This window comes from Pseudochaenichthys georgianus, chromosome 16, assembly GCF_902827115.2.
Source record: "Pseudochaenichthys georgianus chromosome 16, fPseGeo1.2, whole genome shotgun sequence".
Classification (NCBI taxonomy): Eukaryota; Metazoa; Chordata; class Actinopteri; order Perciformes; family Channichthyidae; genus Pseudochaenichthys; species Pseudochaenichthys georgianus.
Window position 1 is genome coordinate 222,807 of NC_047518.2, and position 13,657 is coordinate 236,463.

Consider the following 13,657-nt stretch of genomic DNA (forward strand, 5'->3'; position numbering starts at 1 on the left):
TGAGTGCTAACGGCTGATGTGTTGGGCCCATACGTTGTGGGACCATGGTTGGGACATATTTCGCTGTCGGGTGTTGACCAATCACGAAGCGTCATTTCTTGACTGGCAGCAAAAACAACCAATCACAGCAGTGCTTCTCTGACTGGCTCTGTCCAATCACAAACAAGAAGTGTTCTCCCTAAAGGAATACCCTTTCCGTCCAATGTGAAATGCTGCGGTGTTTTCTGAAATGCTGTGGTGTCTTGCACTTCAGGGCCACCGTAGCATATCATACTTTTTACTCTAACACTGTATTTAACAATCAAAGTTACTTTTACATATAAAAACTAGGGCTGTCAAACGATTACAATTTTTAATCAGATTAATCACAGCTTAAAAATTAATTAATCATGATTAATCACCATTCGAACTATGTCCAAAATATGTCATTTATTTATGTATATTGTTGTGGGAATGGAAAGATAAATGAAAGCAGGCGGATATATCCATTTAACATACAGTATCTATGTTTATTATAACATTTTTCTGCATGTCAAAATGAAAGACAGCCCACACACCTATCAATCATCAAACCGTGGGGTCTTAATTCATTACGTGTTGATTTCTATCAACGGGGAGTACTTCAGGAAAGTCGACAGAGGGGGGGGGGGGGGCGCTAGTGGAGTACTTCGTGACCACAGAGTGTGAACGTTGTGATCAGCTGTTTTAGCGCAGTTCTCCAGTGAAGGGGAGAGTCTCCCTCCGCAGCCGGTTGGCGTAGTTTTGGCACAAGTCCGTTATACAGACCGACGTTAACAGCAGCCCTGTCTGTGCACACGGAGACCGACTCTGTCGTCCGGTGATCTAACCGCCTTCTGGAAAAGCTTCACAAGTACGTCGGTACGCAAATGCGCTTTGTGACACAAGTGACGGTACGCATTTCAGATTACGCACATAACCCGCGTACCAGTTATGTGCACCCCTGTACCACAGCCATATTATTACTATTATATGGCTCTGCCCTGTACTACAGCAAGAGTATTCTCCGTCGGGACTTCCTGCAACAACACCACGCCGTTATCAAAGATGTTCTATTGAGAAGACGATCACTACGTGACAAAAGTTTTCAAAACCGTGGCGACTGAAATCAATCTTACTAACAGTGGCGGCTGGTGGAAAATATTTTTGGTGGGGCTGTTGATGGAGTGAGTAAAAAAAAATGTTTTGGGACAAATGACCCCTTAAATTAGGACTTCTGGTGATGTAATGGCGCGTTTCCAGTGCAGCGCGGAGCTCGCTTTAATGCTGCGTTCAGACCGGAAGCGATGCGAATATTCGCTTCGCTCTAAACGCTCCTATCGCATCGCTCTAGTCGCTCGAGTTTCACCGCAGCTGTCAGCTGTGTTTACTCGCATCATTCAAACAAGACGCGCTGGCTTGGGAGCTACAACAACATGAACATATTTTACCGTGATTAAATTGTAATACACGTTTCTAAATGATGCCGACGTAACAACATACTGATACCGGTTAGTAAAAATGAATTAATGCTTTGACAAGTCTGCAGACAGACGGCAGGCGAAAAACCTTTTAGAATGCTTGTTCCCTGAATGGAGCTTGGCTAAGCTAACGCTATAAATGCTCCGACCGTACACACTCACAACAACGGCCTACAGACATAAATAAACCAGCGACTGTATTCTCCATGACACAGACAGTCTGTGGTTTGTACTTGTTTAACTTTTGTCTAGTTTCTGAACAGATCGTATCTGTCCCCGGCTGTTTGAAGAGCAAGCATGGGAAACAAAAGATAGCATTTACCTGTTTGCATCCAGCTAGCCATGTGAGAAGCCTTGTTGATACGTTGTATTTTTCACGAGCCTGCTGTGATATATACAAATCGGGTTGATCCGGTCCAAGGTCTTTAAGTATCAATTTATCTCCCAAACTTCTCCTTTCAAAAGGATTGGAGAGTAGCTCTTGGGCGGACCGAGGCTCCGGCGACTCTACCTGCACACCATTCTCATCCAAATACTGCGTCACCTTGGTTACTCACGAGTCTAAAAAACAAATCACGTCAACGCACGTAAGCAACATGGGCGCCAACGTGAGCGCCCTCGTGACCAAAATATTTGACGGCGCTGATTGGCTGAAATTATGTTTCGGCGGCACAGTTTACTATTGAGACTTTTGCAACCTGCTGGTTGCTGCTGTTTCGCTCGGGGGCTCTGCCCCGCAATGATAAACTAATGCCATGGGCAAGGCCAGGCAGGAAACAGGTGACTTATCAGTAACTTTAGACATAGTAACACCATTTTAAACGAGATTATATTGTAGATTATACATTTTTGTGATACTAATTGTATGATATTTACCTTGTTCATTAAAAATTAAAATATAAAATATATATTTTTTTTAAATATATATTTTTTTTATTTAATATTTATTTTTATTTTGTATCTGGCAAGAGGTGGGGCGGCGCCCCTAGCGCCCCTATGGGCCGGCCGCCACTGCTTACTAACTGCTGTCTGTGCAATTTACTCCGCGAGTTGGCAGACTTTATTTTGCTTACTTTAACATCATTTTTCATGGTGGGGCTAAGCCATTTCTTGGTATGGGTGTAGCCTACCCCAGCCATACCCTGGCGCTGCCACTGGTGGCACGTATGGGGCGGGCCATTCTGCACATGCGTTAAATGCGTTAAATATTTTAACGCAATTAATTCAAAAAATTAATTACCGCCGTTAACGCGATAATTTTGACAGCACTAATAAAAACACATGATTTTTATATATGATATGATGCAATACAGTACTTATAACAAAACCAGTATTTTAAAAAGTAGCTAAAATTGCAAACATTGACAAACTACAACATTGAATTGCACTTCCATGTATCTGTAAGCAACAACAACAGCATAATATAATATTCTAAAATATAATAATAGTCTGAAAAGAGTCATTGTGCATACTGAGTATTTTTTATACTTAAGGTACATTTAGCTTCTGTACCTCTACTTAAGTAACATTTTGACTTCAGGACATCTTGTACTGGAGTATTTTAAGACTGTGTGTGTGTGTGTGTGTGTGTGTGTGTGTGTGTGTGTGTGTGTGTGTGTGTGTGTGTGTGTGTGTGTGTGTGTGTGTGTGTGTGTGTGTGTGTGTGTGTGTGTGTGTGTGTGTGTGTGTGTGTGTGTGTGTGTGTGTGTGTGTGTGTGTGTGTGTGTGTGTGTGTGTGTGTGTGTGTGTGTGTGTGTGTGTGTGTGTGTGTGTGTGTGTGTGTGTGTGTGTGTGTGTGTGTGTGTGTGTGTGTGTGTGTGTGTGTGTGTGTGTGTGTGTGTGTTCTCAGGTATGGAAGAGGCCCACTGTGATCGCACTGAGTTCCTCAGTAACTACCTGAGCAACGCTGATGACATCATCCTCGTCCCCGGGTCTCTGGGCAGAATACGCTCCAGATTCCCCAACAACCCCAAATGTTAGAGAAGTGACAGCTCATCCTCCTCTCTCTTCTTTCTCCTTTTATTGTTTCTTTTGGATTTTCTTTATTCTGTTCACTCAACATGAACACCATCAGCTAAGGATTATCGTGCTGAGCTCGTTGTTACAGAGCTTGTTGTCCGTTAGATCTTCATCACCATAAATAACACGAGGCTGTGATGTCATTACGGCAGCATCCACAGAACCTGCAGCAGCTACCAGTGGAAACATTGGCCGTACCATTTATTTTCTAAATTGATATTTAGTAAGATGTCTTTGTTTATTTGTCCTACTTCTTCTCATTGGTAACATTATCTTGCTTTGTTTTACTTTAAAATGGAGGATTAATGCTTTACATAAGTTATTTATTTATTGATTATTTATTTTCACTGCTCTGTTCATTGTTATCCTTTCAGATGATGCCAAGGCTGTTGTTGCAAATCTAACAGTAAGTATAAGGATTGCATGGCAAATATGAGCGTGCAGAGTTAACTGTGTGACGAGTGTTGATGACGACATGCGTTAAGTTTGATTAGAAGAAATGTTTTACTATTGTAGCAAAGAAATATGGATCAGGTGATAACGGCTGGTCAGAATCAGAATCAGACTTCCTTTATTCTCCCACAGAGGGGACATTCACATGATTGCAACACAAGTAGGATAGAGACAAACAATACAACACTATTGGATGAAGGGCAGGAACATAATATTAGAAATAAAATTAAAAGTGTTTGCAATTTATTAAGTAAACATTCGTAATAAAAAAAGTTCACAATTTACAAAGTAAACATTCGGGTAGAAAGTGGCAGCAGCAGTTTTTACCCGAAAACAATGAAGTGATACATGTAGGATGTCGTCCGGTAGAAGATAGATAACAGAAGTAAGATTATATATTGCACATAGTTACTTACAGATTCTTGTTACAGTATTACCATTTCAAACTAAGAAGGCAGCCAGTTATAATAATAATTTGAACTGGGAACATATTGCACACACAGTAAGTGTTATTGCACAACAGTGGTGACCTGTGTGATGGCTCTGTTCCAGTGTAAGAGAGCAGACCAGCACTTTAAGGCGTACTTGAAGCAGCACCTGCCCAAGAGACTGCACTACGCCAACAACAGACGCATAGAGGACATCCACCTGCTGGTGGAGAGGAAGTGGCACGTTGCCAGGTACAGTACAACCACTGCAACAGGAAGTACACATCACGTCAACAAATTGGAGAGGAGCAGTAATGTGTCCTGAAAGCCGGAAATGAGTCAGCATTTGAACATTTCCCGTTCCTCTGTCCCAAATTCAATCGTTTTATGAATGGCCAATTGAAAAGAAAAATACGTTTTGTTCTACGACATAAAATACGTCAATAAAAACCACACTGGTGAATGTTGAAGCTGCTATGTGTCATAAAAAAAGCAGTTGCTAATAAGTGACTGCATGAGATGACTAAACGTCGCTAAACATTAGCTGCCTTTAGCTGCCTTTATCTGCCTTTAGCTGCCTTTATCTGCCTTTAGCTGCCTTTAGCTGCCTTTATCTGCCTTTAGCTGCCTTTAGCTGCCTTTATCTGCCTTTATCTGCCTTTAGCTGCCTTTAGCTGCCTTTATCTGCCTTTAGCTGCCTTTAGCTGCCTTTATCTGCCTTTAGCTGCCTTTAGCTGCCTTTATCTGCCTTTAGCTGCCTTTAGCTGCCTTTAGCTGCCTTTATCTGCCTTTAGCTGCCGTTAGCTGCCTTTAGCTGCCTTTATCTGCCTTTAGCTGCCGTTAGCTGCCTTTAGCTGCCTTTATCTGCCTTTAGCTGCCTTTAGCTGCCTTTAGCTGCCTTTATCTGCCTTTAGCTGCCTTTAGCTGCCTTTATCTGCCTTTAGCTGCCTTTAGCTGCCTTTAGCTGCCTTTATCTGCCTTTAGCTGCCTTTAGCTGCCTTCTAGCTGCCTTTAGCTTAGCGCTGGGGAAGTGCAGCCATGAAAGTGTGATGGTGTTTGTTTGTAGCCTAGCATTAGCTTTTTGATTCTGCTGATTGCATTTACGCTTCAACTATTATAAAAGTTTCGATATGTGGAGATTATCCTGCTGAACAAAACGTATCATAAACGTGTGTTTGCCACAGATATCATTTTCGGAACTATTCCAAAATCCAATTGGGTCCCGTTGTTTTTTTGTCAAGTGATCCACGTCTCCCCGCCCCCCATAATTATTACAATGTTTAGATGATCAGGGTTCTCCTGTAGCAGTGACTACTTGACTCTAAATGTTGGCTGCTCTTACTAGCAGGAAGTGATGTGGCAGCCACCCATCATCTGAGTGTTTTACTGAACATCTTGCTTTACTTAAAAGATACATGTAATGATGGGCTGCTAATAACACACCATTAACATATGAAGTGCTAATATGTTTTAATATGTTGTGTTACGGGCCACCCTCGTGTGAAGACCACAGGTCTGTGTGCTTCTGCTGAGGGACTCTGACGCTGAGAGGTGGCAAGTGGGACCGCAGTGATTCAGTGACAAAGTAAACCATGAGGTCATCTGCACTGCAAAGTGAAAACAAACCTTGGCTTACAACGCGCACACACACACACGCACACACACACACACACACGCACGCACGCACGCACGCACGCACGCACACGCACACACACACACACACACACACACACGTTGTGCAGAAATGCTAAATGAAAGAGATCTTTGAGGTCTCTCTGCAGCTCAGATAGACGGATGGATTAATAGCTGGGACTGGAGCATTAAGCAGAATATTGAAGCACGCACACACACACACACACACACACACACACACACACACACACACACACACACACACACACACACACACACACACACACACACACACACACACACACATTAAGTAGTAAGTCGTTTTTAAAAGACACTTAGCACGAAGCGGCCTTTTTCCAGGACTGAGGCTGGGGGCTGTTAAGGAGTGCTTTTCCTGGGAAGAGGGCTTAAGTAGCTGAATAATAAAAACATGCTGAAGTTAAACTGGAAGCTTTCTAAAACGTCTAGTAATTGGAAACCTTTGAGGTGAAACCCTTCATGATTTATTTGACTTTTATGCAATGTGACGTCACCACGTGTCAACAATTGCTTGTTTAGCTTGGTCAACACGTCGAAGTGCAAAATAGTGAAACCCGGAGTGTTGATTCTCCTGAGGAGCAGACACATGAATGTTTTCTAAAAAGCACTTTCTATGGTTGCAAAAAACCTAGAAAGTGTATGGATGCTGGAAGTGTGGATTTTTGTCATATGTAAATGACATAGCTTATGTCGCTACTTTGATATTTTTAAATATATGATACTTCATTCCATATTTGTTAAATCCGACTAACAACAATGTGCGCCAATACAATAATTCCTATTCTTCAATACAGGAAGGTCCCTGAGGGGAAGAGGCACTGCGGCTTCGCTGGTGACCATGGATACGACAATAAGATCAACAGCATGCAGGTACTCTCATAATCTATATGGTCCAGTACCACTGATTATACCTCCATTGTATGCACTATTCCACTGATTTAATAGGCCAAATAATTAGGCCTTCATTCTGAAACATTAACGTTGTTGTAACAAATCCATTTTCATTTTCAGACTATTTTCTTGGGGTATGGACCTACATTTAAATTCAAAACTAAAGTCCCAGCCTTCGAAAACATTGAGCTTTATAACGTCATGTGTGGTAAGACATATTTGTGCGTCCCTGTGTGCTTTGTTCTGAGTGTTTGATTCCCGATATCTTGGACCGTAATGTCTGTTTCTCTGTCTCTGGGAGCTGACACAGACAACACAGACTGCTGCAGCCGTGTGCAACGAACCTGCAATGTGCACGATAGACACTGCACTGTTATAAATGTCTCAACACCTTCATCTGTTACTTATGTCACTTAGTTATTTTTTGCTGCTACTCATTTTCAGCCATGGATATGTAATTATTTGTCTTTATTTTGTATACTATTACTTATGTGTGCTTTTCTTCTTTATAATTAATAAGTTAGCCTACTCTTCATTATTGTCACCTTTCTACCTGTTATGCTGTAACACTGTAAAGATCCCCCGCTGCAGGACTAATGAAGGAATTCTGATTCTGATTCTGCGGTGAAACTGGCTCTCCCACTCTCAGATCTTCTGGGTCTGAAACCAGCTCCTAACAATGGAACCCATGGCAGTATGAACCACCTGCTGAGGAGCCCCCCCCACAGAGCCACCATGCCCGAGGAGGTGTCCAGACCATTGTCCTCGGCCCTGGCCCCGGCAGGGACAGACGACCTGGGCTGCAGCTGCGACGACAAGGTCAGCACCATGACTCAGCATTACAGCGATATCGACTTCAGACACTGATGACAACATGAATGATCCTGTTGATTTGCCGTAGTACTCCATGCTTACATGTTACTCCAGTTTGGGTGAAAGCATGTTAATCATCTTCAATAGTTCACTAAGTTATGATTTAGTAATATTGTATCTGTAAATAATACTGGTAGTAAATGCCATGCACTCCAAGGATAATTCGAGTTCATTACAACTTGAATCTAATTAAAAATGTTGTGTAACTGCTCAGTTTTAAGATTGCTTAGACATTGCTAAAATGAAGTCTGATAGTACAAGAAACAATCAAGAAAATGCTTTAGTGTGTAAAATGTTGGCGAAATTACAAAGAAAGGTACGATTTATCAAAAGAAATATAATAAAACTTAACACTTGGATAAAAGAGTAAAGGTATAGTCTTAACCTGTTAAGCCCCGCCCGCGGGGGCAAAACACAACATCTTGCAAGAAACAGCGTCTGAGGGCTTCTTAACATTTAACAAACTATGAATGTGTCATATCCACTTAACGGGAAGAAACTCAGCTAACTGACGATATGAACAATTTTTAGCCAAACGTCTAACGCCAAGCCTCTGAATCAGCCCTGAGCGAAAAAATGCTAACGCACTTAGCACAGAACTCACGGTAGAAACACTCCACCACTTATCGGATCTGCACAAACAAGACATCAGCTAGCAAGCTGAGATTCCAGAAATTCATCACTGCGATCAAAACTTGCGGCATGGGATACAAACCCAAACATCACACGACGTAGCTTTACGGAGCAAACACGCGAATAGTCTTACCTTTGCTGTTGTTCATCAAACGTTGTGTTCGATGGCATCAAAACGATAAAAACCCTGTTGAAGGTTAATCCAATGTGTCACTTTGAAATGATTACTGATAATCCATCTTCATATTTACTAGTTTGAGCCTAGGTTTCAGTTTTTAGAGCGTAACATATCTTTCGACTGTGTGCGCGTCACTCTCACTCCTCAATGGTAACGTGTGTGTGTATGTGGAACTTCCCCCTCGATTCTATTGGCTCTAACGGTTCAAAAGAGGTGTCAATCATCAAAATCGACCAATGGGTTCCAGAGATGGCAAATCCACCCAAATGACCCCAAAGGTGTTTTCTTTTGTTGCTAAATCTCTAAAATTGCACTTGTTTTGCATCAATCTTGATACAGGGTACTTATTATATGTTATAGTCGGGATTCCTAAAGCTTTAATGCTGCGTTCACACCGGACGCGATGCGAATATTCGCTTCGCTCTAATCGCTCCTATCGCATCGCTCTAGTCCAGGGGTGTCAAACTCAATTTCATTCGCATAAAGGTTGCACTCAAAGGGCCGGTTGTAAATATATAATATAAATATAAAATAATGTATTATATATTACATTATTGCCTCTGAATTGAATTATTATCGGATAGGATAATAACTTAGTAATTAACTCTGTCTGAAAGCAGAAGTCCAGTGCAAATAATTGCAAGTCTCTTCAGTGTGCATGTCACAAAACGAGATGCATTGTGGGACATGTAGTTTATGGGCATCCTGCTTCTGTAAAGTGGCCTGTAACCGTATAATAAACGTATTATATTCTTTGTAAGCTCTTGCGGGGACACATAAAATGAAGTCGCGGGCCGGATTTGGTCCCCGGGGCCTTGAGTTTGAGACCCCTGCTCTAGTCTAATGGTTCACACCGGACACGATGCGAATATTCGCTTCGCTCTAAACGCTCGAGTTTCACCGCGGCTGCCAGCTGTGTTTACTTGCATCATTCAAACAAGACGCGCTGGCTCGGGAGCTACCTACAACTACAACAAAATGAACATATTTTACCGTGATTAATTGTAATAAACATTTCCAAATGCTGCCGAAGTAACAACATACTGATACCGGTTAGTAAAAACCATGAATTAATGCTTGACAAGTCTGCAGACAGACGGCAGGCGAAAAACCTTTTAAAATGCTTGTTTTCTGAATGGAGATTGGGTCGACCAGGCTAAGCTAACGTTGTATATGATCACTCCACACTCATAACAACGGCCTACAGACATAAATAAACCAGCGACTGTATTCGCCATGACACAGACAGTCTGTGGCATAGCCGTGGGAACATGTTTCAAATGGGGGTTGCTGTGGGGATGACACCAGGCAAGGGCCGGTTCTGACCAATTTGCTGCCCTAGGCAAGATTTTAGCTGGCAATGAAAAACCTCTAAAAGACCAATACAAACAGAGAAACGTATCATGGTGGACAGCTTATATAAAAAGGCTTCAAATGTATTTAGTATTGCATGAACATGTTTTAATTGGGGGGTGGACTTCAGATCTTCTAGGGGGGTCCGGGGGAGCCCCCCCCGCGAAGATTTTTTTTAACATTTCAAAGTAAAATGCTTCAATCTGGTGCACTTTGAGCACCCAATTACTAGAGACCTAGGGGGTACAACTCTAAAACACACATGTGAAAAAGATCGGTTTGCATTTTATTAATTAAATAAGTATGTGAACATAACCAATAACCTACCATAGCCAATAACAAATAAATGTAGGCTAACTTATTTTATATTTGTGATTCATTTATATCTTATTTTACCATTTATTTATGCATATTTTTACATCTCTCCAGTTTTAAACAATATGTTTGGTTACTGTATATATAGTATACAACAAACAAAACTGTTTTTATTTATCCTAATAATTATAAAGGTGTGCCTTTGAAATATTTGTTTACATCAATTGTGATCAAAACGTTTGAGACCCACTGAGAAAACTTCTTAGACTAAAGTGAACTATCTAAACCAGGGGTCTCCAACCTTTCTCCACCTGAGAGCTACTTTGAAAAAATGAAAGTGGCCAAGAGCTACTTGCATCGCATCGCTTATATGTATTCACATAGCACTCATCAGTTGAATTAAGCTACTTTTGTGTGAAATCAATACCCAAAGCTTATCTAAAATCTTAACTTCACATCAAGGTCCAAGAAAACGACAATTTCTCACGTATTAATATGGACAACATAGTAAGTACTTCACTGAAGATTCACATACATGTCCAAGAGAAAAATACAATGTTTTCACTTCTTCTTACGGCCCACAGAGTAAATACATCGCCTCAATCACCACCTTGCAAGCATCTTATGGCACGTGTGTAAAATAAGTGCATTCACTCTTTTTTACAGTTAGTGAGATGAATGGCGCTGCATGGAGTCACCATACAGGTGTCTGCTGGACCCACTTAGGTCCACTCTAATAGAGTCATTTACATGTTCATCAGTCGGTCTTGTTCTGTATTTAGATTTCATTCATGCCAGAAAAGGCTGCTTCACAAAGGTCTGTAGAACAGAACCAAATAAAGCAGACGGGTTCAGTGCTGCTTGGTGATGTTCTTATAGTTGTCTGAGCGTACAAGGCTCCAGAAATGTTGTGAGATTTGCTGAGACTTCAGCTGAACATGATTTTGGAGATTTATAACCTCCATCTCCACAGGATCGACACTGAACAGTGCAGCCATCTTTTCTTCTTCTTCGTGTTGACATGAAATTATAAGCCATAATAAATCAATTGTAGGTCTAGCCTCCCTATATCTGTGTGTGACATTTTTCCATCCTCAAAAACAAATACTTTGCAGTCTAGCTGCAGCTTCAAGCAACGGTCTTCTGTTAAAGAAAGGACACTGAATGTCCTGAATGAGGCATCACACACAGGACTTAAGTCTGAACACAGCAGACAACAGGAGTATTTACAACAGCATTATAAAAACAAAAATAGTGCATGTGGGTGCACACTCACATTCTCTGTCTTACTGTTACATGAATCCCATGAATGTATGAGATTAAGTTATCTTCATCATCTCAATCAGTGATTAAGTGAATAATAAAGGTTCTATCAGGTCACTATCAGCCTGTCACTCTTATTAGTAGTTATTTTCAGGAGGGGGCGGGGCTTGGAGGAACAGAGAGGAGACGGTGATCGCGGAAGCTTTCCTCCTGCCTTCACAAACTTTACACGCGTATTTAACTGAAAATAGCAAGAGGACATTCATACTCTGCAATCCAAGACTTGATTAAATCCACCAAAAACCTGACATGACGATAACGAGTGTTTTTCAAAAACACAAATCCCTCCCTGTGTGTCTCTGAGCCGCGACACGGCCTGATTCAGAGCGGGTCATTCTGCCGTTGGTTCTGACTGGTGCTGCTGGAGAAAGCAGACTGCTCCGTGTGTGGTGTCGCTGTGCCGCTGTCACATCTTCTCCTTGATCTCTGCGTCACGGACCAATTTTATATTCGTGTGACAGAAACAATTCTAAAATAAAAAAACTTTATTGTCCGGCCGCGGCCGAAAAATCAAGAAGCAACCTTACTACGCTATAATCGATAATCGAGCGTAGCTGCCCGCGAGCTACCGGTAGCTCGCGATCGACGTGTTGGAGACCCCTGATCTAAACACTCAGAGTCCTTTACCTCACTGAGCCTCTCAGTCTGACAGAAGAGAGCTCTCCCTCCACATTATTGTAGAAAGAGCTTCTTATATCCGTTAGCGCAGCAGAAGCTAACAACAATCCCCGCCGGTACCGGTGCACCCCCTCTCTCTATCTCTCTATCTAGCCTCATCCCAATACCCCTCCTCGACTCCTCCTTTCCCTCATTCGCTTCCCTTCCTTGCGTCTTAGCTCCGCCTCCGTAAAATGCGAGCAAGAGACACGAGGAGGTGACGCGAGGACAGAGGAGTCCTCAGGTATTAATTGGGATGGCCTCGTTCACTCAAACGTCACTCTTAAACGACGTCTGTTAATGATGACATGTGCACAGCTGTATCCCCTCTCATCGGGCTTAAAGGTGGGGTAGGTACATTTGAGAAACCGGCTTGAGATCGCTAGAATTTGCGAATTTGCGTCTGTCCGCGTCTCTGCATTGACTTTACATGTAATCGTACCGCCCCCAAACATCGCATCTCGTCCGGTGTGAACGCAGCATTAGTCTACTATCCCATCATTCAAGGGTGTTTTTCACTATAAGCAATGTTTTTTTTGTGGAAGGACACTATAATTACTATGTTCAATCTGAATTTACTTTAAAATAAAAACATTCTATATTGATTCTGACTTTTCTACATCCAACTCACAGGTTTACCATTGCTTTGAGAAAAAAGATGATTAATTTACCCCTTTTAGAAGGGAAGATAGTCATTTGTTCTGGGAATGTCATTTTCAAGCCTGAGGCCTGAAAAACAGGCTTGGGGCTTAACAGGACAGCGTGACAACAGCAGAGCCCGCTGTCGTCGTCGTCGTCCAGCATCAGTTCTTATATTTCAGGGACTGCTGACCGTATTTTAACAGCAGAGGTGGGCGATGAGTGCAGGGTAAATATTACAAAGCACATGAGGGATTCACTGGCAGTATAACCCTACGGTGTCTGATTTCATTTAATTTAATTTCAAACCTTTATTTAATCAGATTGGTCCCATTGAGATCATCGATCTCTTTTTCAAGGGAGACCTGCAGCATATAGGTTCCACATGAAACATAAACCAATAAAGGACATCATACAACACTGATGAAGGACAGTTTCTCTGGTTGACAGTGAGTCAGTGAGGACAGTGTGAGGAAGCTTCAGTTGAGTATAAACTGTTGGCATGGAGCACTGGAGCTGATACACAGATCATTTTGGTATTTATGAATGTTTGCATCCATTTCTGGAAAGTTGGCCTCTAAACCAATCTCCAAAAATGATACTGTAATACTTTAATGTGATCATAACGATGTTGCATCTTTTGGGTCCGTGTAACGAAGCAGTTTATCTATCATAAGGTTTGGTTGGATGCCCAAAAACAGAATATCTCCGCAACACACATTCAGTAATTCATTAATTCCCTTACA

The 13,657-nt window shown here is 41.9% G+C and overlaps 1 protein-coding gene across 3 annotated transcripts in view; it reads left to right on the forward strand.

Annotated features, from left to right (window-relative positions):
- enpp2 (ectonucleotide pyrophosphatase/phosphodiesterase 2) overlaps positions 1-13,657 on the forward strand; it is a 43,489-nt gene that overhangs the window by 19,503 nt on the left and 10,329 nt on the right. For all 3 annotated transcript variants that reach the window (XM_071206111.1, XM_034102810.2, XM_071206112.1), the window contains exons 13-18: positions 3,328-3,453; positions 3,872-3,903; positions 4,503-4,630; positions 6,844-6,919; positions 7,061-7,148; positions 7,590-7,759. In XM_071206111.1, coding sequence (XP_071062212.1) covers positions 3,328-3,453; positions 3,872-3,903; positions 4,503-4,630; positions 6,844-6,919; positions 7,061-7,148; positions 7,590-7,759 — 620 coding nt within the window. The remainder of the gene's footprint in view (positions 1-3,327; positions 3,454-3,871; positions 3,904-4,502; positions 4,631-6,843; positions 6,920-7,060; positions 7,149-7,589; positions 7,760-13,657) is intronic.